The sequence below is a fragment of the Pan paniscus genome, chromosome 20, assembly GCF_029289425.2.
Source record: "Pan paniscus chromosome 20, NHGRI_mPanPan1-v2.0_pri, whole genome shotgun sequence".
In the NCBI taxonomy this organism is placed as follows: domain Eukaryota; kingdom Metazoa; phylum Chordata; class Mammalia; order Primates; family Hominidae; genus Pan; species Pan paniscus.
Window position 1 is genome coordinate 19,608,590 of NC_073269.2, and position 26,886 is coordinate 19,635,475.

Consider the following 26,886-nt stretch of genomic DNA (forward strand, 5'->3'; position numbering starts at 1 on the left):
GCAGTGAGCCGAGATGGCGCCACTGCACTCCAGCCTGGACGACAGAGCAAGACTGTCTCAAAAAAAAAAAAAAAAAAGAAAAAAAAGAAAAAGACTCTCAGATGCAATGGAAGTCCTACTTTCACAAGTATATAATTAAGGACGTAAGTCTTGGGGGATCCCAGGGACTTCACAGAAATTAAGCTTTCAATCCCAAATTTGTGATGCTGTGCCAATTTGTGATAAGGAGTTTAGGAAAAACTCTCTAAGCTGGGAGGGACAGGCTCTGGCCATCACAAGTCAGTGGAGTTACACAGAGAGCCAAAACTTACACTTTAGGATTTATCCAAATGTTAAAAGAAAGTAAACATTTCAGCTTGGTGGCCCATGTGATCTCTGTCACAACTACTCAGTTCTGCCGTTGTGGCCTCAAAACAGCCATTGATGCATTGTAAATAAATGCACGTGGCTGTGTGCCAAGAAAACATTATTTACGACAATAGGCTTTAGGCTGGATTTTCCACGCCTGCTGTGTCTGAACATTTTCTCTTCTCCAGTGATAACCAGTCGTTCTGCTCAGTGGTGGGGGTGGTCTTTGCCGAGCCAGAACGTGTGTGCTGTTTTAGGAATCCGTCACCTTTGAGGATGTGGCCGTGGAGTTTATCCAGGAGTGGGCATTGCTGGACAGCGCACGGAGGAGCCTGTGCAAATACAGGATGCTTGACCAGTGCAGGACCCTGGCCTCCAGGGGTAAGGCTGGCGTCACCTGGCTCCTTCCTGTACGCAGGCACTAAATGCTTCTTAAGTGCCTGCCATGTGAACAAGACAGACGTGGCTTAGGCTTTGTGGCACTTACCGTCCACAGGATGACAAAGCTTCATCTGTTGCATTGACTTCTTTCCCTCTGTAGTAAGGCCCTGTTTGGGTCTCCTTGAATTTGGCCCCAGGGTTCTGAGGTGAGACAGCCTCAGCCCCTTGGGGCAGAGGGGAGGGTGTTTGTGGGTTGGGTCCTGAGTTCATTAGCTATTGGGCAAGATCCCATTGCTACCCATCACACTTGCTCAGCCCAGAGAATCTGAAGCCCATGTTGAAGCTGAAGGAGAGTTTGAGTTGAGAAACAAGAGTTTGTTTTCCCCTGCAAGCCCTCTCTCTCTCAGTGCCTGTGTCTTTCTTCACGTGCAGGAACTCCACCATGCAAACCCAGTTGTGTCTCCCAGCTGGGGCAAAGAGCAGAGCCAAAGGCAACAGAACGAGGGATTCTCCATGCCACAGGTGTTGGTGAGTACCAGGCAGGCTGTGGATCCCCCGACCCCCCTGGTTGGGTGGTGTGCCTTGGGAAGTGTCAAGAGCATTTTCAAAGGCCCTTTGTTCTGAGGGGACATCGAAGGCCATTCGGAGTGAGGTTTCTCAAGTTCCTTTAGCTTCTCTTCTATTTTCACGTTCTAGCCCTCCTCTCCTACTTTCCTTTGGTTTCAGAAAAAGATTTGTTCTAATTTCTCTTAAAAAATTAGAGGGCCAGGTGTGGTGGCTCTTGCATGTAATCCCAGCACTTTGGGAGGCTGAGGCTGGTGGATCACCTGAGGTCAGGAGTTCGAGACCAGCCTGGCCAACATGGCAAAACCCCATCTCTACCAAAAATTAGCCGGATGTGATGGTGCGCACCTGTAATCCCAGCTACTTGGGAGGCTGAGGCATGAGAATTGCTTGAACCTGGGAGGTAGAAGTTGCAGTGAGCCAAGATTGCATCACTGCACTCCAGCCTGGGGGATAGAGCGAGACTCTGTCTCCAAAAAACAAAACGAAACAAAAATTAGAGCTATAAGTCACACACCATGAAATTCACCCCTTTAAAGTGTGCAGTTCAGTGGTTCACAACCTTGTGTAAACATCACCACTACCTAATTCCAGAACATTTTCATCACACCAAGTAGAAACCCTGTCCCCATGGGCAGTTACTCCCCATTACCCCTCCCTCAGCCCCTGGCAGCCACTAATCTGCTTTCTGTCTCTATGGATTGTCCTATATAGACATTTGTATATGGAAATCGTATCATAAGTAGCCTTTGGTGTCCGGCTTAGTATAATAGTTTTGTGTTGCAAGTAAGTTAGACTGGGTAGTTTATAAACAATAGAAGTTTATTTGACTCCTGGTTCTGGAGGCTGGGAAGTCTAAGGCTGAGGGGCTGCATCTGGTAAGGGCCTTCTTGCAGCATCATAACATGGTGGACGAGATCATGTTGCAAGAGAACAAGAGAGGCCCAGACTGGTTTTTACAGCAAGGCCACTCTTGAGATAACTAACCCCCTTCTGAAGTAATCACAGGGCAGATTCCTCATGACCTAATCACCTTTTTTTTTTTTTTTTTTTTTTGGGACAGAGTCTCGCCCTGTCACCCAGGCTGGAGTGCAGTGGTACGATCTCGGCTCACTGCAACCTCTGCCTCCTGGGTTCAAGCGATTCTCCTGCCTGAGTCTCCTGAGTAGCTGGGACTACAGGTGCACACCACCACACCCGGCTAATTTTTGTATTTTTAGTAGAGATGGGGTTTCACTGTGTTGGTTAGGCTGGTCGAGAACTCCTCATCTCGTGGTCCACCCACCTCAGCCTCACAAAATGCTGGGATTACAGGCGTGAGCCATTGTGCCCGGCCACCTAATCACCTTTTAAAGTTCCAGCTCTCAATACTGTTGTATGGGAATTGCTTCCAACCCATGAACTGTGGAGGACACACTTAAACTACAGCAGTATCTGTCTTCTTTCACTTAGCTTTATGTTTTCCAGATCCATCCATGTTGTTGCATGAATCAGAACTTAATTCCTTTTTTAAGGCTGAATAATATACATTGTATGGATAAGCTACATTTTGATTATTCGTTCATCAGTTGATAGACAGTTGGATTGTTTCTACTTTTTAGCTATTGTGAATAATGTTGCTGTGAATGTTTGTGTACAATATTTCTTTTTTCTTTTCTTTTCTTTTTTTTTTTTTTGAGATAGGGTCTTGTTCTGTCGCCCAGGCTGGAGTGCAGTGGTGCAATCATAGGTCACTGCAGCCTCAGCCTTTTGGGCTCAAGCGATCCTCCCACCTCAGTCTCTTGAGTAGCTGGGACCACAGGTGCATGCCCTCATGGCTGGCTAATTTTAAATTTTTTTCTAGAGACCATTCTTCCTGTGTTGCCCAGGCTGGTCTTGAACTCCTGGGCTTGGGTGATCCTCCCACCTTGGCCTCCCAGAGTGGTGGGATTACAGGCGTGCGCCACCGTGCCTGGCCCTGTGTACAAGATTTATGTAGACATGTACTTAATTCTCTTAGGTATATACTGAGGAGCAGAATTGCTGGCTCATATGGTAATGCTGTGCTTAACTTCTTGAGCAACTGTCATACCACTTTCCAACACAGGTACACCATTTTACATTCCCACCAGCGGTGATGAGAGTTTTGATTTATCCACATTCTTGCCCATACTTGTCATCCAATTCCTCTTTAAATTTAACCTTTTTGTGTATGTTCTTTGTCTAGTTCTTTCTTACTCTTTTTTCTAATAACATCTGCTTTCTGGAAATAGTCTCAGTCCTCATAGAATTCTTAGCTAGGAAATTGCCTCTCATTTCCCCCTCATTCCTATGACTGCCAGAGTCCACACATAGCCCTACATACAGATGCTGTCTTCCCTTTCAGGATCTTCCCAAGTCTAAGGTCAGTATTAAAAGCTGGGCTGGGCATGGTGGCTCATGCCTGCAGTCCCGGCACTTTGGGTGGATCACTTCAGGTCAGGAGTTCGAGACCAGCCTGGCCCAACATGGTGAAACCCTGTCTCTACTAAAAATACAAAAATTAGCCTGACATGGTGGTGCGCGCCTGTAATCCCAGCTACTCAGGAGGTTGAGACACTAGAATCACTTGAACCTGGGAGGCGGAGGTTGCAGTGAGCCAAGATCATGCCATTGTACTCCAGCCTGGGCGACAGAGTGAGACTCCGTCTCAAAAAAAAAAAAAAAAAAAAAAAATTAGCTGGGCATGGTGGTGCATGCCTGTAATCCCAGCTACTTGGGAGGCTGAGGCACAAGAATTGCTTGAACCTGGGAGGTGGAGGTTGCAGTGAGCCAAGATCGCACCACTGCACTCCAGCCTGGGTGACAGAGTGAGACCCTATCTCAAAAATAAAAAGTAAAGAAAACATGTGGCTCATGCCTGTAATCCCAGCACTTTGGGAGGCTGAGGCGGGTGGATCACAAGGTCAGGAGTTCAAGACCAGCCTGGCCAAGATGGTGAAATCCTGTCTCTACTAAAAATACAAAAAAAATTAGCCAGACGTGGTGGCGGGTGCCTGTAATCCCAACTACTTGGGAGGCTGAGGCAGAGAATTGCTTGAACTCAGGAGGCAGAGGTTGCAGTGAGCCAAGATTGCGCCACTGCACTCCAGCCTGGGCGAAAGAGCAAGACTCTGTCTCAAAAAAAACAACAAAAAACAAAAAACATGTATGTGTGTACACACACACAAATATAGATATATATAGATATATATATATATACACACACATATATATTTTCAATTTTATGCCACTATTTCTTTTTGAAAGGAGTTTATTTTTTCCCAATTCATTTCAGACTGGAAATCTCAACTTGAATATATGTATTCGGTATTAAAATTTGAATATTTATATTCAACATTAAAAGAAAAAGCCTATGTGTGTATAGTGTGTATATATATTCACATATATATGTGAATATATATTTTCAATTAATGTCACTATTTCTTTCTGAAAGGAGTTCATTTTTTCTCCCATTCATTTCAGCCTGGGAATCTCAACTTAAACCCAAAGAGTTGCCTTCTATGCAGGATCTTTTGGAAGAAGCATCCTCCAGGGACATGCAAATGGTAAGATGCACGGGGTTTTCCCCGGCTCCCAGCATGGGAGAAGTTGAGGAACACGTGAGGTGGAAATACAGGACCAGAGCCAGGGAGATGTTAGTAGCATGGGTGTCTCTTGGAAGGGAAACAGTGTCTGAGGGGAGTGCCTGTGACTTCTGAATTTGGGCAAACCCTGACTGTTGCTCAAGACTTTTTTTTTTTTTTGAGACAGAGTCTTGCTCTGTCACCCAGGCTGGAGTGCAGTGGCATGATCTCGGCTCATTTCAGCCTCCACCTCCCAGGATCGAGTGATTTTCCTGCTTCAGCCTCCCGAGTAGTTGGGACTGCAGGCGTGCACCACCACGTCTGGCTAATTTTTGTATTTTTTGGTAGAGACAGGGTTTCACTGTGTTGGCCAGGCTGGTCTCGAACTCCTGGCCTCAAGTGATCTGCCTGCCTCAAGATTCTTTTTTTCTAGAAGGTTTCCTGAAGGAAACATTTTAATAAATGTGAGTCAGACATTGAGTGTGCGAAATACGACTTCTTCCTCAGCAACTGTCAGAAAAACCCCTCCTAGTAGAGAAGCCCCATTGTGAATAGGAGGCAGCCCTGTGGTAGAGCTGGCAACACACTCAACTTGACGAACTCCAGCTGTCTAAACAAGGCATGGCTTGAAAATGCTGAGAATATGCTCCCGGTGGGGAGGACCCCTGGGCACTGGCACAGATATTGGTGACCATCTGTGGTCACCAAACAAAAAAAGAGGCACCATCACTCACCTCTTTTTTTGTTTTTTAAAAGACAGGGTCTTGCTCTGCCACACAGGCTGGAATGCAGCGGCATGTTCATGGCTCACTGCAGCCTCAAACTCCTGGGCTCAAGCGATCCTTCTACCTTAGCCTCCCGAGTACCTGGGACCACAGGCCTGAGTCACCATGCCCAGCTAATTTTTTTCTTTTTCTTTCTTTTTTTTTTTCTTAGAGATGGGGTCTTGCTATGTTGCCCAGGATGATCTCGAACTCCTGGCCTCATGTGTTCCTCCCACCTCAGCCACCCAAGTAGCTGGGACTACAGGTGTGAGCCAGTGGGCCCAGCCATTACTCACCTCTTGTCAGGAGCAAGCTCCACCTGGAGAAAAGGCTCCTGATGAGTTGAAAGGAGGCAGGAAATGTTTCTGGAGGAGCTGTAACCTGGATGTGGGTGAGAGAACTGGCAAGACAGAGGCCACTTTGATTGGAAAGAATGTGGGAAAGTTGTTGGGCATCCTTTTCTTCTTAGGAGACCAGTCTAGATCCCACACTGGAAGGAAGCCCTTTTCAGTGTGGAAAAAGCCTTCCATACGAGCTTGTACATTAATAGTACAGGAGAAAATATGCACGGAGTCCCCACCATCCCCCCTTTGGCCCTGAATTTCTTCCGCCTCAAACAAGAGGACCTTCCAAAGTTTGAGTTCCCATTCCTGAGTATTGGTGAAAGTTAGAGTTAGGGTTTGGTTAGAAGGAGGCACAGAGCTCAGCCTCACCCCCAAGTGGGGCGTATTAGTCCCAGGGTCAGTGAGAACCCCGGGATCCCTCAGTCAGTGCCCCTTCCCCTGTGTCTTGGATGGGTGTCAGCATCAGAGCGTCAGGGATGCCCCACGCAGTGGATGGGGTGCAGTGGCCTCGGTTTTAGAGACCCACATTCAACTTCTTTGCCAGGGAAGCTTCTGGAACACAGAGAAGCCTCAACCCTGTGCAGCTTGGTGTGGGCTGCAGATCAGCCAAAACTCACAACCTGCCTGGCTGCAACAGACCCCTGGGCAGCTGACAGCCCTCCTCACTCCCCAGGCCCTCCTCGTCCTTGGTTTACACTCTTGTTTTGGTGGAGAATACCCTCCAGTAGCTCCTTGGGATCAGATGCTTGGGTTTTGAGACCTTGAGTTCTGAGAATGTCTTATCAGGGCTGCTGGATTGCAGGTTCCTCATCCGATGTGGTGGTTGCGGTAAGCCTCATTACAGAACATCCTTTTTTCTTTCTTTTCTTTTTAAATAGATATGGGGTCTTGTTCTGTCACCTAGGCAGGAGTGCACTGGCACGATCATAGCTCCCTGTAGCTTTGAACTTAATATCTCAAGTGCTCTTCCTGCCTCAGCCTCCTCCCGAGTAGCTGGGACTACAGGCACGCACCACTACACCCGGCTGATTTTAAAAAATTGTTTTGGAGACGAAGTCTCGCTGTGTTGTGCAGGCTGCCATTGCAGGGCATTCTGTGTGTCATGTAGCCCCCAATGCTTGTTGAATGAAGGAATGAATGGATAAGGTGTTGCAGAAGGCATCTCCAGGCCCCATCCTCCACCTCCATGTCTCTCTTGCTCAGCAGGTGGACCCCATGTGAAGAAAGGAGGGAGGGAGGGAGAATGAGCAACGAGGGCCCGGTGCCCTCTTTGTTTCTGTGGGCTCTCTCCTTTCAGTACAGGGCTCCAGTGCCCTCCACAGAACTCCACACCCAGCCCAGCAAGCCCCTCCATAATGGGTGCTGAGAGTGGCAGGCATGGGGCTCTTGTTACATCAGAGCCCCAGGAAACAGGCGGTCACAGACTATTCTGAGTGGGCAGAGGAGGTCCACCTATGGACACATGTTTAGAGAAGCTGAGGAGTTCATCCCTGAAGACATCCAGCCCGTGAGTAGTAGAGGTGGGTTTGGAGCTAGGAGTTGAACCCAGACCTAACCGCAGAGACCACAGTCTCAGCTGTCAGGTTCTACTGCCTGACGATCATAAAACCTGCTGCTGGGTTGATGGTGCTGACCCTTTAGGTAGCCCTTCCAGGCCATGCCAGGCATCATTGTGCCTTGTCACAATCATTGAGACCCTGTATGGTGGCTCCGAGACCTCCCTGTCACGTGGGAAAAGGTGCTGATGGCCAGGGACAGATTGAGTCCCCGTGGCCTCCCTCTCTTTGGTCGGCTGGTCCAGCAGAGGGACCAGTGAAGAGGAGGGTGGGAAACTGCTCTTAGAAGAGTCCCAAGGAAGCCAGGCACAGGGGCTCACCCCAGAATCCCAGCAACTCAGGAGGCTGAGGTGGGAGGACCACTGGAGCCCAGGAGTTTGAAACCAGCCTGGGCAATATAGCAAGAACCCATCTCTGCAAAACATACAAAAATTAGTCATGGCTAGGTGTGGTGGTGTGCACCTGTAGTTCAGCTACTTGGGAGGCTGAGGCGAGAAAATTGCTTGAGCCCAGGAATTCAAGGCTGCAGTGAGCCATGTGTTTGCACCACTGCTCTCCAGCCTGGGAGACGGAGCAGGATTCTGTCTCAAAAAAAGAAAAATAAAACGCCCCAAGGGAGGCTGAGGAGCAGGCCTCTCCAGGCTCAGCCCTTCTTCTGTCCCGGGCCCACCCCACAGCTGCCTCTTCTGCAGACACCCGGCTCCTTGAGGCTGCAGTGTTGCTGCTCTCATCCTCTGCTGCGTCCCCAGGGCCTGCACTAGCAGTGCCCATGTCTTAGTCTGTTCTCACCCTGCTGATAAAGAGATACCCCAGTTGGGTCATCTATAAAGGATGCAGGTTTAATTGACTCACAGTTCAGCATGGTTGGGGAGGCCTCAGGAAAGTTACAACATGGCGGCAGGGGACGCAAACACATCCTTCACATGGTGGGCAGCAAGGAGAAGTATAAACAAAAGGGGGGAAAACCCCTTATAAAACCATCAGATCGTGGCCGGGCGTGGTGGCTCACACCTGTAATCCCAGCACTTTGGGAGGCCGAGGCGGGCGGATCATGAGGTCAGGAGATCGAGACCATCCTGGCTAACACGGTGAAACCCCATCTCTACTAAAAATACAAAAAATTAGCCGGGCGTGGTGGCGGGCGCCTGTAGTCCCAGCTACTTGGGAGGCTGAGGCAGGAGAATGGCGTGAACCCCAGGGGGCGGAGCTTGCAGTGAGCCGAGATCGCGCCACTGCACTCCAGCCTGGGCGACAGCAAGACTCCGTCTCAAAAAAAAAAAAAAAAACCCATCAGATCTCGTGAGAACTCACTCACTATTTCGAGAACAGCAGCATGGGGGTAACCGCCCCCATGATTCAATTACCTCCCACCGGGTCCCTCCCATGACATACGGGGATTATGGGAACTACAATTCAAGATGAGATTTGGGTGGGGACACAGCCAAACCATATCAGCCCGTACATATTTGTTCGACAAATAGGCAGAACGCCTAAAAACAGTTTCTTTAAGTTGAGTGACCTGTGTCAAAATGATTCTGATGGAAACATTTGTCTCAAAATGTACCCGTGGGATTTTGATTTATGACACAGAGAGGCCAATGTCATTGGAAAATTTTGAATACTTGTATTTCCTGGGAGGACAGGGCACACCATGCCACAAAGGTCCACACAGGGAAGCACCAAGGTCAGCCTGGAGGCAGAAAGGAGCGAGGGGATAGCCCAGGCCAGAGCCTTTCTTGGAGTTTCCACAGGGTAAACCACTCAGGATTTGTCAGTTTGAATAATTTTAGTGGACCTTGGGGGATAGGTGCTGTCCCTGGTTGATTTAGGGCAGGGGAAATATTGGCTGGGTGAGAGTGAGATAAGGAGCTGGTACGGCATGTGGGCTCTGGGTCACAGGGGATTTGGAGACGAAGTTGGCAGGCAGTTTGGCCCTGTGAATGATGGATGCCCTGTGGACAAGGACAGCATTCCTGTTCAGAACCAAGATCTCCCGACCTTGCTTTCTTTTTTGGTTTTTGGGTGACTTAAATAGCAGAAACTTATTTTCTCACCCTTATGGAGGCTGGAAGCCCAAGATCAAGGTGGCGGCAGGGCTGGGTTCTCCTGAGGACTCTCTCCTTGGCTTGCAGGTGGCCACCCTCCTGCTGCCTCTTCACACGGCCATCCCTCTGTGCCACACCTTTCTATAGTGAAATGTCTTATAGCCTCTTCAGGGGCTCTGTCCTAACCTCAGGTCTGTCTCTGTATCTGCAGTGTGTTCAAGCCTCGAGACCCTCGGTGGTAGCTGGTGCCTGCCGTAGGTGGGGAGTAGTTACTGGGTCTGAGGCTACCAGATGTCAGACCCGTGTACCCTGACTTTTTTTTTAAGACACAATGTCGCTCTGTCGTCCAGGCTGGAGTGCAGTGTTGTGATCTCAGCTCACTGCAACTTCTGCCTCCCAGGTTCAAGTGATTCTCATGCTTCAGCCTCCTAAGCAGCTGGGAGCTTAGATGTACACTACCACACTTGGCTAATTTTTGTATTTTTAGTAGAGATGGGTGTATTAGTCTGTGTTCACACTGCTGATAAAGACATACCCGAGACTGGGCAATTTACAAAAGAGAAAGGTTTAATTGGACTTACAGTTCCATGTGGCCAGGGAAGCCTCACAATCACGGCAGAAGGCAAGGAGGAACAAGTCACGTCTTACATGGATGGCAGCAAGTAAAGAGACCTTGTGTAGGAAAACTCCCCTTATAATAACCATCAGATCTCGTGAGACTTACTCATTATCACGAGAACAATCATGGGAAAGACCTGTCCCCATGAATCAGTTACCTCCCACTGGGTCCCTCCCACAACACGTGGGAATCCAAGATGAGATTTTGATGGGGACAGAGCCAAACCATATCAATGGGGCTTCGCCATGTTGGCCAGGCTGGTCTTGAACTCCTGGCCTCAAGCAATTCTTCCACCTCAGCCTCCCAAAGTGCTGGGATTATGGGCATGAGCCACTGCACCCATCCCCATTTGCCTTGACTTCTGGCAGCCCTAAGCCCCAAACCAAAGGTCTCTCGGGCTGAGAACAGCTGTGGTGCCACCTCTGTCCTGCTCAGCACCCTCTTGTCTTTTGCCAGGGGCCGGGGCTGTTCCTGAGGATGCAGCTGGTGCCCTCCATAGAAGAGAGGGAGACACCATTGATTCGAGAGGACCGGCCAGCTCTCCAGGAGCCGCCTTGGTCTCCGGGATGCACGGTAAGCCTGGGAGAGGTTCACTGTGATGGCACCAGGTGCAGTCAGGAAGGCCTGGGGTGTGGGTTGTCTGTAAATTGGGGGAGGGGAGGGAAAGGAGGGTGTTTGGGGCCTGTAGGAGGCCCAGGCTGTGGGCTTTGGGTGGTGGAGTCTGTTTCTGTGTTGAATATACTTGTCCCCAGGGTGATGGCGGGCTCCAGGGTGGGTCCTGGGGGAGGGTCTGGTTGTTGGACCGTGGGCCCTGCCTTTCCTGGTCCAGCCTTTTTTCTTCCTGTCCTTCCACCCCAGCCCCACCGCTTCCATAACCTCGAAACTGACAGTAACTGGCAGGTCCTATGACCTGAGGGCTGGGCAAGGGAGCGTCCAGGCTCAGGGAAGTGAGGACCTCTTGGCTCAGGGCCCTGCGTGTCCTTACCAAGGCAGAGAGAGAATGGGAGAGCGATGCCGTAAGGCAAGGGTCCCTAACCCCCAGGCCGTGGACCAGTACTAGCCCCCAGCTTGTTAGGAACCAGGCTGCAGAGCAGGAGGTGAGCGGCGAGCATCCATGCCTGAGCTCCGCCTCCTGTCGGATCAGCAGCAGCTGATCCTATTGTGAACTGCGCATGCGAGGGATCTAGGCTGCAGGCTCCTTATGAGAATCTAACTAATGCCTGATAATTGAGGTGGAACAGTTTCATGCTAAAACCATACCCCTACCCTGGTTTGTGGAAAAATTGTCTTCCATGAAACTGGTCCCTGGTGCCAAAAAGGTTGGTGACTGCTGCTGTAAGGCACGTCCTGAGCCCTGCATGAGGAGAAAAGGCCTTCTCCCACTCGTCCCTGCCCTGTTCCCTCCCCCGAGGGACCTGCTGCATGTACCCTCCAACCTCCCATCCACCACCAAGTCCTGCTAGCGTTATCTCCAAAATGTAACCCATCTCCAGCTGCCCCTCCTGTCCCTGCTGCTGCCATCCTGCCCAGAGGCACCGTTAGTTCTCCTGGACTCCAGTTCTGCTCCTGACAGGCACCTGGGCTCCACCCTGGACACAGAGGCCAGAGGGATCCCTTAGAAGTGCAAGTCAGGTCAGATGTGTTTCCTGAGCGAGCAGCTGCCAGCAGAGAAGAGACCACATCCTACTCCAAGGAGAGGTCTTCCTCCCAGAAAAACCCACTGACTGCCTGCTCCTCATTCACGCGGGTCCACCTCCAAACTCCATCTTCCCTCCACCCTTCAACCTCCTGGCCATCCACTCCCCACTTTTTTCCCAGCTTTTCCCTGACTTCTGGAGCCTCCTTGGAGGGTGCCACCTTCCCCAGCCCCTGCCTGGGTGCCCTCTCTCCAGGCCATTTTGGATCACAGTGATTAGCTTTGTATTTAAGGATTGGGTAAATCCTGACAAGGTAAATGGGTCTCTCTCTTTTTTTATTAATATGTTCCTCAAAGCAGGATCAAACATGCACGTTCATTTGGGGTGAGCAGGTGTGAGTGGCCCCCTCAGCTTCTTGACTCTAATCTGTGACCCTGTCACTCTGTCCAGGGACTGAAGGCCGCTGTGCAGATTCAGAGGGTGGTGATACCAGTGCCTACACTGGGCCACCGCAACCCATGGGTGGCCAGGGATTCTGGTGAGTGAGTGCTGCGTGGAACACGTGGCCAGAGGGCCCTGCTGTCCTTGTGTTCTGTCCAGGAACTTGTATCCTGTCCTGCCTGCATTTCCTCTGACTGCAGGCACTGCTGTGGCACCATAGAGAGGATACAGAAGGCCTCTCTCATTATTTGTGTGTTTAAGGGAGAGGGCACTTCCAGTGACAGATCTTTAAGAAAGAGAGGGCTCACTCAACCACAGCAAAGGCCAGACCTCTCTTTGGGCAACATGAAATTCTTGACTACACGATAATGTTGATTTTGAAAAATTATGATTGAATTTACTAGAAATGGCCTGTGTTTTAACTGTGTTTTTATAAATGAGGTTCAGGCCAGTTGCAGTGGCTCATGCCTTTAATCCCAGTGCTTTGCAAGGCCTAGGCAGGAGGATTGCTTGAGGCCAGGAGTTCAAGACCAGCTTGGGTAACATGGTGAGACCCCTATTTCTAAAAAAAAAAAAAAAAAAAAAAAAAAAAAATTAGCCGTGCATGGTGCCTCTCAAGTCCCAGCTACTTAAGAGGCTGAGGCAGGAGGATCGCTTGAGCCCAGGAGGTCAGGGCTGATGTGAACTACAGTCGCTTTATTGCACTTTGCAGCCTGGGTGACAGAATGAGTCCCTGTCTCTAAAGAAATAGGTTCAAAGCCACTTCTGAGAAGTGGGGAAGAAATTAATTCTAGAAGACAAATAACATTTTAACTTTAACAGTAAGGTGTTTGTTTTCTTCCAGTTGGCCTTCTAGGAAGAATAATAAACTTTGTTTCTTAAAAGTGCCATCCACTCTGTGTCTGGAATCTCTGTTTTCTTCTTGACAGGGAACAATTCTTAGATCTAAGTCTTGTGTTGCTCTTCAGTATATTTTTGGTAAGTCTTGTGGGCCAGGCTCTATTTTGTTACTTCTTCTTTTTTTTTTTTTTTTAAAAATTGAGACAGCATCTCACTCTGTCACCCGGGCTGGAGTGCAGTGGCACGATCTTGGCTCACTGCAACCTCCACCTCCCGGGTTCAAGCGATTTTCCTGCCTCAGCCTCCCGAGTAGCTGGGATTACAGGGGTGCGCTACCATGCCCGGCTAATTTTTGTATTTTTAGTAAAGATGGGGTTTCACCATGTTGGCCAAGCTGGTCTTGAACTCTTGACTTCAGGTGATCCGCCCACCTCGGCCTCCCAAAGTGCTGGGACCACAGGTGTGAGCCACTGTGCCTGACCTATTTTGTTACTTCTTGAAGCTGGTAACACCACCACTGTCATCCGGTGGTGAGATGGGGACCAGGAAACAGTCACAAAGAAAACACTGACCCCTCCTCCATGGAGCTCACGGTCAGCTGGGTGGTCAGAGTTAGAAATGAATAACAGAGTCCAGTGGAAGTGTGTTATACAAGGACTTCATCTCAGGGGACAGGGGAGAGTTCTGGGAAAGGATGGATATTTAAGCTTAGGCCAGGGTTTCTCAACTGCAGCACTGCTGATAATGGGCCTGTTCACTCTCAGCTGTGGGCTGTCCTGTGCATTATAGGATGCTGAGCAGCATCCCTGGCCTTGATAGATGCTACGAGCACTTTTCCTCTATGAGTTTGCTAGGGCTGCCATATCAAAGTTCCACCAGCTAGGTGGATTAAACAGCAAAAATACATTGTCTCACTGTTCTGGAGGCCGCAAGCTCGAGAGCAAGGTGTTGGCAGTGTTGGTTCCTTTTGAAGCCTCTCCTTGGTGTGTAGATGGCCATCTTCTCTCTATATCTTCACATCATCTTCCCTCTGTACATGTCTGTGTCCAAATGTCGTCTTCTTGTGATAGGGTTTGGATTTGTGTCCCTGCCTAAATCTCATGTCCAATTGTAATCTCCAGTGTTGGAGGAAGGGCTTGGTGGGAGGTGACTGGATCATGGGGGTGGACTTCCCCCTTGCTGTTCTCTTGATAGTGAGTGAGTTCTCACGAGATCTGCTTGTTTAAAAGTGTGTAGCACCTCCCCCTTCACTCTCTTCCTCCTGCTCCAGCCATGTAGCACGTGCCTGCTTCCCCTTTGCCTTCCGCCATGATTGTAAGTTTCCCGAGTCCTCCCCAGCCATGCATCCTGTACAACCTGTGGAACCAGGAGCCAATTTAACCTCTTTTCTTTATAAATTCCCCAGTCTCAGGTAGTTCTTTATAGCAGTGCAAAGCAGACTAATACATCTTGTGAGTACACCAGTCATATTGGGCTAGGGCCCGCCCTACTGACATCATTTTAATTTAATTACCTCTAAAGACTCTATGTTCAAATATGGTTACCAGGGGTTAAGACTTCAAGATATGAATTTTTGGGGTAATACAATTCAGCTCATAACAGCCACATACCCCCTAGTCATGAAAAGCTAAAATGTCTCTAGATGCTGCAGACTGAATTGTGCTCCCCTTCTCCAAGTTCAGGTTGAAGCCCTAATGTCTCCCCCGAAGGTGCCATTGGAAATGGGACCTCTAAGGAGGTGATAAAGGTTAAATAAGGTCAAAAGGGTGAAGCCCTGACCAACAGAACTCATGCCCTTACAAGAAGAGGAAGAGACATCAGAGCTCTCTCGCCCATGTGAGGACACAGCCAGAAGGCAGCCATCTGCAAGCCAGGAAGGGAGCCCTCACCAGGAACCAACCATGCTGGCATCCTGATCTCAAACTTCCAGCATCCAGAACTGTTAGCAGCAAATTTCTGTTAAGTCACCTAGCGCATGGTATTTTGGAATGATAGCTCGACAGCTCAACACCAGACATTGCCAAATGTCCCCTGGGGGTCAAACCCTGACCTAGACCATGATAAATACTATAACATTTAGCTTGGTCAGCTGTTGGGCTGTTAGGAGGTTCAGAGAGAGGATATCAGGCTTAGGAACAACATTGATAAAATTCCCCACGGAGCAGAGAACTGGTTGCATCCAGGGCCCATGGAAGATGGTGTGAAGGCAGCCGGGAGAAGTGGAGAGAGAGTGGTGTGAGCTGACTGAAGAAGAAGCAGGTTCCAGATTGTTCAGGGCTTGGAAGTGCAGGAAAAGAACCTTGGCCCATGTTCTAAGCCCGCTGGGAGCCAGTGACGTGTTTAGGTGAGTGGTGCAATGCACCTGTGGTTTTAACAGAACCGCACCCCCCAGCACCTGTGAGGAGCGTGGGCTCAGGGAGGAAAGCAGTGGTAGGTGGAGGCCATTAGGAGTAGAATGGTGCTGGTCTAGACTTGGGGGTTGAGTGTGGAGGAGGTGTGCTGGGTTCCCCCAAGACCACCCCAGGCTTGATGATCCACTAGGAGGACTCACAGGAGATGTGGTACTCGTGGCTGTGATTTATTACCAGAAGTGGATATGAAGCAGAATCAGCAAAGGGGGTGCCAGGTGTGGTGGCTCATGCCTGTAATCCCAGCACTTTGGGAGGCCAAGGTGGGTAGATCACTTGAGGCCGGGAGTTCGAGACCAGCCTGGCCAACATGGCGAAACCCTGTCTCTACTAAAAATGTAAAAATTAGCCGAGCATGGTGGTGTGTCTGTAATCCCAGCTACTTGGGAGGTTGAGGCAGGAGAATTGCTTGAACCTGGAAGGCGGAGGTTGCAGTGAGCCAAGATTGCGCCACTGCACTCCAGCCTGGGCGACAGAGTGAGATTTCCTTCTTAAAAAATAAAAAAATAAATAAAAGTAAATAAAAGAAGTGTATCTGACTCATGGTTCTGTGGGCTGTACAAGAAGCATGGCACCAACATCTGCTCCTGGCGAGGGCCTCAGGCTGCTTCCACTTAGGTCAGAAGGGGAAGGGAAGCCAGTGTGCGGAGATCACATGGTGAGGGAGGAAGCAGGAGCGGGGGCAGTGGGGGAGGGAAGGGAAGGGAAGGGGGAAAGGTGCCAGGCTCTTTTTAACAACCAGCTTCCTTGGAAAGTAGTAGAAGAGTACTCCTTCTCTCTGAGGGACAGCGTTAATCAATTCTTGAGGGATCTGCCCCCAAGTCCCGCCTCCGACCCTGGGGATTAACGTTTTGGTGTGAGTTTTGGAGGAAACAGTCCCTAAATTCCAGACTTTCAGAAGGAAAGCAGGTGTTCAACATAAACCGCATGGTTTGTACAAGCAGTTTAAGTGGAGCGAGTTTCTCTTATCAGTTAGGGGGGCGGGAACCTTCCTGAAATCCCAGTTCCCAGACTCCACCCAAGGGCCAACCTTGCAAACACATCTCGTTAAGGAGCCCATCCAGGCCTCCTGGGTTAACGCCTTTCTGCACAGTAGGGAAGTGAGGAATGATTTAAAACACATAGAGGCCAGCACTTTGGGAGGCTGAGGTGGGAGGACTTCTTGAGGCCAGGAGTTGGAGACCAGCCTGGGCAACATAGCGAGACCCCATCTCTACAAAATAAGAAAATTAGCCAGGCATGGTTGTGTGCACCTGTGGTCTCGCTACTCAGGAGGCTGAGGAGGGAGAATCACTTGAGCCCAGGAATTGAAGGCTGCAGTGAGCTAGTCCAGCCTGGGTGAGAGAGCAAGACCCTGTCTCAAAAAAATTATAGTAATAATGCATATAAAACATTTATATTGAGGAGGTTGAGTTGATTTGGTGGTTCGTGTATTCATTTACCAATGACATGGAGCATTTTTGTGCCAAGTAAGGTATCGGGGACAGGATGGTGAAAGGCACCCAGGCTTATTCTTACAAAGCTTCCGATCCAGTGAGGATGACAGAAAAGAAACACTCATGGCAGCAATACATAGCTGGTTACAGATGGGTAAGGGCTGCGAAGAAAGGGAAGGGGTCCTATCAGAGAAAAGGAGAGAAGGGGCTCTTTCTACAGGGGAGGAGACCTCAGGATGGGGCACTCTGAGGGCAACATTTCAGTGGATCCAAAAAGAAAAGGCTCTATGTAGGTGTTGGCTGTAGCAGGAATGGGTGGGAGAGGGGCTTGGGGGTGAGTACCGCCATGTAGAGACGTCATCACTATTTATTCTGATTAGTTGCTGGGATCTGTGGAGTGTCAGAGAGGGGTGAGATTTCTGATCAAAGACAGGGACAGCACTTCCTGAGATCGAGGACATGGTTAGGGAGAGCAGGCTTTGGGAGGACGGTGATGAGTGTTTTTTTTTTTAAGACATAGTCTTGCTCCGTTGCCCAGGCTGGAGTGCAGTGGTGCAATCTTGGCTCACTGCAAACTCCGTCTCCTAGGTTCACGTGATTCTCGTGCCTCAGCCTCCCGAGTGGCTGGGACTACAGATGTGTGCCACCACGCCCAGCTAATTTTTGTATTTTTAGTAGAGACGGGGTTTCATCATGTTGGCCAGGCTGGTCTCAAACTCCTGACCTCAAATGATAACGCTGGCCTCTGCCTCCCAAAGTGCTGGGATTACAGGTGTGAGCCACTGTGCCTGGCCTAGTGTTTTTTGTAACAGAAATTTCTCTTTCACAATTTAGGATACCAAAAGTCCGAAATTAAGGTGTCAACAGGGCCGTGCTCCCTCTGATGGCTCGGGGGGAGGATCCTGCCACCTGCTTTCTAACAGTGGCCTGCAGCCCTTGGTGCTCCTTGGCTTGTGGATGCAGCCCTCCTGTCTCTGCTTATGTTGCCTCATGGCCGTGTCACCTCTGTGTATCTGTCTCTGTCTCTTCTGTTAGGAGAACCATCATATTGGATTAAGGGCCTACCCTATTCTCGTGTTGTCTCAACTCCTTACATCTGCAACAATCCTATTTCCAAATAAGGTCACATTTTGAAGTACTGGGGGTTAGGACTTCTCTTTTTTGGGGGGTTCACAGTTCAAACCATAGCAGTCTATTCTCTAGTCCCCCCAAATTCATGTCCTTTCCACATGCAAAATACACTCACGTGGTCCCAAAGTTTTAATCCATTCCAGCGTCAACTCTAAGTGCAAAATCTCATCTAAGCACCATCAACTCAAAGTTTCATCTCATCTGATGAGAATCCCACAACTCTTCATGTCAGTCATCTACAGCAGGTATGAGGGAGACTCAGAGTGTGGTCCATTGTGGGGCAAAATTCCTCTCCATCTGCAAACCTGTGAGAAATCAGAAAGCAAGTGATCTGCTTCCAAAATACGGTGATGGGGCAAGCAAAGGATAGACATTCCCATTTCAAAAGGAGAAAAAGGGGTCATGGGTCCTGAGCAGGTTTAAAACCCATCAGGGCAAATGCTATGAGGTTTCCAGGCCTGGAACAAATCCTCTATGGTTGGAAGCTCTGACCTCTGGACCTCATTTTGGGTACCTTCTATTCCTGTTCCCTTAGATGGGCAGGAAGATTTGAGCCAATGGTTGGATACATGGTCTGGTGTTCAGATGTGAGAGTCAGCCTGGAGATTTGGGCTTCATCATGAAGATTTGGGAATTGACACCCAGAGAATGGGTGAGGTTGCACACCAAGGCAGAGAGAATTGAGGGAGACACGAAGAGGAGGGCCTGCAACCTGTGGACGCCAGCAACATGTTGGAGAAGAAGCTCTTACAGGAAAAAGAGGAGGCTGGGGTTGTGATCACTGATCACAGGCTGGGTGGGCTACAAGAAGGAGGGATTGGCTAGGTGTAGTGGCTTGCAGCTATAATCCTGGCTACTCAGGGGGCTGAGGTGGGAGGATCGCTTGGCTAGGAATTCAAGGCTAGCCTGGGCAACATAGTGAGACCCCCATCTCTAAAAAAATAAAAAAAAATTAACAGGGTGTGGTGGCGCACACATGTAGTCTCAGCTGCTTGGGAGGCTGAAGTGGGAGGATCACTTGGGCCCAGGAGTTTGAGGCTGCAGTGAGCTGTGATTGTGCCACTGCACTCCAGCCTGGGTGACAGAGCAAGACTCTGGCTCAAAACAACAACAACAAACCCAGGAGAGATTGGATGATGAGCACACATCAGTGGGATTTCTCAGCACGGATGGAGGTCACTGGTGATTGCAGGGTGGTGCCAGCCCTTGGAACGGTGGAGATGGGAAGCAAGCGGGAGGGGAGGAAGTGGGCACAGAGGGTAGATAGCCCACGATAGGGAATGAAGAGATAGAGGTAGCCCAAGGGAAAAGTGGGGTGTTATGGCTTGAATTGTGCCCCTCCAAAAAGACATGCTGAAGTCCTAACCCTGTGAATGTGGCCTTATTGGAAATAGGGTCTTTGCAGCTGTAACCAAGTTAGGAGGTCGCAAGGTTGGGCCCCAATCCAACATGACTGTGTCCTTATGAGAAGAGGAAGACGCCACGTGAAGACAGACACGCAGGGAGGGGACCGTGCGACGGTGGAGGCAGACATTGGAGTGATGCATCCACAAGCCAAGGAGCCCCAAGTGTCGATGGCCGCCACCAGAAGCCAGGGAGGGGCAAGGAAGGACTCTTCTCAGAGCGTCAGAGGAGGCGTGGCCCTGCTGAGCTTAACTTTGGACTCCTTGTCTCTAAAACTGCGAGAGGATACATTTGTGTGGTTTTAAGCCACTCAGTTTGTGATACTTTGTTACGGCAGCTGCAGAGAACACATGTTGGGTCAGGGATTGGGTGTGGGTCAGGTTTAAAAAAGTGAGGGGAAAGGTCCCATCGGGAGGGAGAGGTGAGGATGCAGGGGACGAGGGATGATCTGGGAGTTGCTTGCTTGTCTGTCGTAGGCCAGAAGGAGGATGCCTGGTGCAGAGCGAGGAGTGGTGTTGATTTGAAGGCAGGTGGGAAGGAAGTTTCTTTTTAAGGCAGACTTGCAGGTTGGTTATGGTTTATCTGCCCTTGATTTGTGGTAAGTCCTGGAGCACCATTAGCCCTGCAGTGTAGGGGGGCAGAGAAAGGGGCCAGGCAGCCGGGGAGGAAAAGCTGTCCCAAAGCTGAGTCGGGACAGTGGTGGGGGCTGCAGGAGCTTTGGAGTCTCCTGGTGAATTATGGAGTCTATGGCTCTTGGGATATGGAATGAAGGTGTGCGTGTGTGTGTGTGTGTGTGTGTGTGTGCGCGCGCACGTCTGTATGTCTCTTTGTGTGCTGGTCTGTGTGTATATGTTATATATATGAACAGGTGCATGTGGTATGTAACTGTGTGTATATGTGTGCGTGTTTGTGTGTATATGTGTGCATGTCTGTGTACGTGTGTGCATGTGATTGCATGCATGCGTGTGCAAGAGCTTGCAGATATGTGTCTGCATGTGTGTGTCCCTGTGTGTGCATGTGTGTGTGTACACATGTGATCACTCACAGCCAGGGTGGGCAGCCTTGGGGCCTGTGAGTGTGCCCAGTAGGCCAGGCACCAACCCTCATGCCTCTTCCCTTCTCCCCTAGCTGTGCCTGCATGTGACCCTGCCTGGCTTCAGGAGGACAAAGTGGAGGAAGAAGCTATGGCTCCTGGGCTGCCAACCGCCTGTTCACAGGTAGGTAAGAACTTCTTGTTCTAAAAGAACACTGCTGTGCCCAAAGGCTGGACTTGCCTTCTTCCTGTGACCTGTCTGGATCATCTCATAGGGTTGGTCTCCATGCTTTCAGGGACTGGGCCTCTTGCAGTGGGTGTCAGCAAGGGTGCGTGGGCCATGATCCCACCACCTCATTCAGACCCTCCCCAGGCTGCTGAGCACCAGGAGGGAAAACAAAGCAAGGATGTCAGCCGTCCTCATTTTGTGTTCTTCATGGTCTCACTGAACAAAGAGTTGAGTCATTTTCCAGATAGTTCCCTCTTGCCTGTACCATGCTCAGGTCTGCTAGACCCTGGAGCTAGAAGGGGGACAAATCTGCAAGAGCTTCCTGGCTCCTTGTCAATAGATAAGTCCTGTCCAGAGGTCGAGGACTTGCAACATTAGTTATTGCCTCTTGCTGTTCTTAAGGAGTGGAGAGTAGAGAGAGGAGTTCTAGTTCAGAGTCCTGAGCTAAGGGCCAGATTCTGCGGGATCTCAGAACCCTGTCTGAAAGTCCTCTGCCTGGGTTTTCCCTTCCCCAGGCCTGCCAGCCTCCAGCATCCTCTGGCGTACTGGTGGGGGTGGTCCCTGGCTGAGCCGGGATGGATGTGTGTTTTAGGAACCAGTCACCTTTGCAGATGTGGCTGTGGTGTTCACCCCAGAAGAATGGGTGTTTCTGGACTCTACTCAGAGGAGCCTGTATAGAGATGTGATGCTGGAGAACTACAGGAACCTGGCCTCTGTGGGTAAGGCAGCTTCATCTTTTCTTTCCTTTTTTTTTTTTTTTTGAGACAGAGTCTTGCTCTGTTGCCTAGGCTGGAGTGTGATGGCGTGACCTTGGCTCACTGCAACCTCCGCTTCCTGGGCTCAGGTGATCCTCCCACCCCAGCCTCCCGAGTAGCTGGGACCACAGGGTGCATCATCACACCTGGCTAATTTTTGTATTTTTTTGTAGAGATGGAGTTTTGCCATGTTTCCCAGACTGGTCTTGAACTTCTGGGCTTAAGTGATCCACCTGCCTCAGCCCCACAATGTGCTGGGATTGCAGACATGAGCCACTGTGCCTGGCCAAGGCTTTGCCTTTTCATCACATTTATGTACCAACCATAAGCTCTAGAAATTGTGCAAGTCTGGGAAACCTAGAGGTGAAAAAACAGATAATTCCCACCTTCATGAGCTTCCAGTCTACTTACTGGCCTTTCTATGGAATGAAGATCTTTTTACTGCCCTGTCTTTCTGTGACTAAAAGCTTTTGGGCTTCTCAAATGTATTCCTTAGCTAGGCCCTTGGTTTTGTAGACCGGAGAGCCTCAGTGTCCTCTGAGACCTAGTGAGGGAACTTGTATTTAGTTGCTCAGTGGAAGAGTTTGGCTGTGGCCATCAGAATTTAGGCACATGCATTTTGCCACTCCCATCTCTAGAGCCCCTAAAGACTTGAGAATATCGGCCCTGGTGTCAGGGCATGGCACAGTCCTTGCACAACATGTGTGTTTTTCTCATGAGCAGCTGATCAACTGTGCAAACCCAATGCGTTGTCTTATTTGGAAGAAAGAGGAGAGCAGTGGACCACTGATAGGGGCGTCCTCTCAGACACCTGTGCAGGTGAGCCCAGGCAGATCAGGTGAGCATCAGCTCTGGTCAGTAAGGGGAGTGTCCAGTTTGGAAACTGTCTTATCAGGGCAACCTATTCATACCTTTGACTGAGAAGCCTGTTTGGTTGAGCTCCCTTATTAAATGCCACCTTCTTTCCTTTTTCCCTTTCCTTTTTAATCTCTAAAACTTTGCATTCATCTCCTAGAAAGATCTGTCCTACTTTCTCTTCATATTTAATATTTCCATGTGTATATTTTATCCATTTCCTCCCCACTGTACATTCTTGCTAATATTTTTCCTCAACATTAGTCACAATCTTCGTAGAATCCTTTTTTGGTAAGTTACCTACTATTTCCTTCCCATGTTCCTCTGATTACATAACTTCTCATCTAGCCACACACCTTAAAATTTTCCTTAACTTTTAGATGCATTCCTTCTCATTGCAATTTCTTCCCATACACAGGACCAGTATTTGGAAAAAAAAGTCCACATGTGCCTTGCCTACTTTTGAGGTGACCTTGATCCCACAGTTTCTTTCTCTGTGTGCTTAACTTTTTCTTCCCTAATTCATTTCAGAACCTCAATGTCAACCCCAAGAGGCAATTCCTAGCCAAGATACTTTTACAGAGATCCTGTCCATTGATGTGAAAGGGGTAAGGCTCACCAGGGATTATTCATGGTTCTCTATAGTAGGATGAGTCTGGGGTTAACCGTAAGTTAGAAAAGCAGCCCAAGAGCCAAGAGCGATTCGAGGCAAGAAGTGTTTACCCAGAAGGAAGCAGTTTCTTGGGAGAGAGTCCGTGAATGTCATGAATTGGTGGAAAACTAAATGTAGATCATGTTCGTACAAGTAAGCATTTTCACAGATATGACACATACAAAGTGTTTAAGACTTAATTTAGCCTTACACAAATTGGAAAAATTCTGCATCTAAGAAGCCGCATGAAAATAATGAAAAGATAGCTCTTTGCAACAGAGTATCCACCCTATTCCACTTGAAGGAACTCTGGATAGAAATGGTATGGACTCCATAAATGGTAAAAGTATCAGATATAGAACTGTCTTTTTCTTACATTCATTTCACATAGGGGAGAATATCTGTGAATCTAATAAGGCCTTTGGTCTTCACATTTTCCTTCATCGACAGGAGCAACCTCAGCCTGGAGAAAAACTCTATAAATATAATGAACTTGAGAAACCTTTTAACAGCATCGAACCACTTTTCCAGTACCAGAGAATTCATGCTGGAGAGGCGTCCTATGAATGTCAAGAGATTAGAAATTCCTTCTTCCAGAGTGCCCACCTAATTGTGCCCGAGAAAATCCATAGTGGGGATAAATCCTATGCATGTAACAAATGTGAAAAATCCTTCAGATACAGCTCTGACCTTATCAGGCACGAGAAGACTCATACTGCAGAGAAGTGCTTTGACTGTCAAGAATGTGGGCAAGCCTTCAAATATTCCTCAAATCTCCGGCGACACATGAGAACCCATACCGGAGAGAAGCCATTTGAATGTAGTCAGTGTGGGAAAACCTTCACGAGGAACTTTAACCTGATTTTGCACCAGAGAAACCACACAGGAGAGAAGCCCTATGAGTGTAAAGATTGTGGGAAAGCCTTCAATCAGCCATCATCCCTCAGGAGCCACGTGAGAACTCACACTGGAGAGAAGCCCTTTGAATGCAGCCAGTGTGGGAAGGCCTTCAGGGAACACTCTTCACTGAAGACACATCTGCGAACCCATACCAGAGAGAAACCATATGAATGCAACCAGTGTGGCAAGCCCTTCCGGACGAGCACTCATCTGAATGTGCACAAGAGGATACACACCGGGGAGAAACTGTATGAGTGCGGGACTTGTGGTCAGGTCTTGAGTCGTCTTTCAACCCTGAAGAGTCACATGCGAACTCACACTGGAGAGAAGCCCTATGTGTGCCAGGAATGTGGGCGAGCCTTCAGTGAGCCCTCATCCCTCAGGAAACATGCAAGGACTCACAGTGGCAAGAAGCCCTATGCATGCCAGGAATGCGGGCGAGCCTTTGGTCAGTCTTCACATCTTATTGTACATGTGAGAACACACAGTGCTGGGAGACCCTATCAATGTAATCAGTGTGAGAAAGCCTTCAGGCACAGCTCCTCACTCACTGTACACAAAAGAACCCATGTGGGAAGAGAGAACATTAGGAATGGCAGCCTGCCTTTATCCATGTCTCATCCATACTGTGGGCCCCTTGCTAATTAACTTCCATTTTGTAAAAATATAAACACATGGGGCTATGACTTTCCCTCGTAATACTCCTTTAGCTGCATCCTGTGTTTCAATGTATAATACTTTCATTTTGGTTTAATTGTAAGTATTGTCTTAACCTCCATTATCGTTTATTCTTTGACCCATCTATTATTTGGAATTAGATTTTTCAAAACTAATATGTGGATATATTTTCATAGAGGTATAATGACTTATAGTGAAATGCATACATCTGAAGTGTACAGTTGGATGAGTTTGACAGACGCATACATGCATGTAACCACCACCCCATTCCAGATATAGAATGTTTCTATCTCTCTGGAAGGTTCCTGCATGTTATATGGCTATTTCTTAGTTGCCTTTTTGTTATTGGTTTCTAATTTAATTACATGGTGAGAAGAGTATGTGGCCTCTTTGTTACTGAGTCATAGGTATTTGCTGAGATTTGCTATTAGGTCTGGTGTGGCTTATTCTTCTAGCTGCCAACCCAAATTGCCCCTTCCTCCTTAGAAAAGAACCTGGGTTTTCTGTTCAGATTGGCAGTATGCACTATTAAAAAGCTTCCATCTCCCGGCTGGGCACGGTGGCTCATGCCTCTAATCCCAGCACTTTGGGAGGCTGAGGCTGGGGGATCACCTGAGGTCAGGAGTTCGAGATCAGCCTGGCCAACATGGTGAAATCCCCTCTCTACTAAAAATACAAAAATTAGCCAGGTTTGGTGGCATGTACCTGTAATCCCAGCTACTTGGGAGGCTGAGGCAGGAGAATTGTTTGAACCCAGGAGGCAGAGGTTGCAGTGAGCTGAGATTGCGCCACTGCACTCCAGCCTGGGCAACAGAGTGAAACTCTGTCTCAAAAATAATAATAATAATAAAAAGCTTCCATCTCCCAGCCCTTCTTGCAAGCAAGGGCAGGCCATTTCCTCCGGTCCTGGCTAGTATGAATATGAGAAGTCACTGGATGTGACTCTGGGGAAGATGTTGTGTTCAGGGATGGTTTCATGTAGCCACATCTCTCCACTTCTTGCCTTTTGGACAAGTAGACATGATTTCTAGAGCTAGAGGAGCCCTCCTGTGACCATAAGGGTAAAAGCCGCAAGCTAAGAAGAGGGTGGCCGGAAGTCATAACCATCTTGCTTCTGTAATCTAAAAAATATTTAGGATAGATTTAATAGAATTGGCATATTTATGTGATTGCAGCAGCCCTGGACTATTTATTTCTGGATGTCCCATACATGAAAAATATGCACTTCTTACTGGTACAATTTTCTTTTGTTTGTTTTTGTTTTTGGTGGGAGGTTTATTTCACCTGAATATAATTCCTAACTGATGCACTTAGTATATGTCAATTTTTATAAATGCTTCATGGATGGTTGAAATCAATATATTGTATTCTACAAATGTCTGCTAGATCAAGCAAATGTGTTTAAAAACCATCTACACATTTATAAATGTTGATCTGTGATCTAGCATTTATTGAGAGAGGTATGTTAAACTCTCCCACCATGATTATGTATTGCTGAAAAATCTTTGTCATTCTGTCAGTTTTTAAATTTATGTATATACACACATATATATGTTTTGAAGCAATGAAATTAAATATAGATACTGACATTTTTTACATTTCCAACAAATTGTTACTTTTATTCTTATAAAGTGATCATCCTTTTCCCTATTACTGAACATTCAACCATTCATTGTAATGATAGTAAATACTTATTTAGAGTTTACTATTAATAGATAGTAGCCACTGCCTGAAGCTTTGCATCTTTTAATTTAGTTCTCACACTGACACTTTGAGGTATGTACTGTTATCCCCAATTCCCAGATGAGGAAGCTGAGGCCCAGCAAGTTAAGGTGGGCTATCAAAGTCATCTGGGTGGCATGTGACAGGCCTGACTCTCTCTACAGTGGCAGACCCAGGGGACTAGTCTCCATTTTTAGTTGTTCTTTTTTTTTTTTTTTTTTTTTTTTTGGTTTTAAAGTTCTCCTAGGTATAACTTACATAAACGTTAATAAATCTTAGGGTACACCTTGGTGAATTTTGTATATGTCTATACCCACCACAGTCTCCATCAAAATATTTTATCATCCCAGAAATTTCCCTTGGGCCCCACCTCATCCTCAAAGGTTATCACTATTCTGACGTCTATCACCATAGATTTGTTTTTCCTGTTCATGTAAATGGAACCATAAACAGCCCTCTTGTGTCTGTTTTCTTCACTTAATATAGTGTTATTGAGATTTATCTATGTTGTATTATCAGTAGTTTATGCTTTTTAATTGCTGTGTAATAGTCCATAGTCT

The 26,886-nt window shown here is 48.3% G+C and overlaps 1 protein-coding gene across 7 annotated transcripts in view; it reads left to right on the forward strand.

The window, feature by feature from the left end:
• ZNF333 (zinc finger protein 333) overlaps positions 1-26,213 on the forward strand; it is a 30,591-nt gene extending 4,378 nt beyond the window's left edge. Inside the window, exons 3-12 of one of the 7 annotated variants that reach the window (XM_008959132.7) lie at positions 606-729; positions 1,162-1,257; positions 4,777-4,859; positions 10,662-10,778; positions 12,293-12,380; positions 20,631-20,719; positions 21,357-21,483; positions 22,243-22,338; positions 22,906-22,982; positions 23,418-26,213. In XM_008959132.7, coding sequence (XP_008957380.1) covers positions 606-729; positions 1,162-1,257; positions 4,777-4,859; positions 10,662-10,778; positions 12,293-12,380; positions 20,631-20,719; positions 21,357-21,483; positions 22,243-22,338; positions 22,906-22,982; positions 23,418-23,636 — 1,116 coding nt within the window. In that variant the 3' untranslated portion in view covers positions 23,637-26,213. The other 6 variants (XM_003807073.6, XM_034946499.3, XM_055104366.2 and 3 more) reach the window with 6 other exon arrangements.
• Positions 26,214-26,886: the final 673 nt, after the last annotated feature.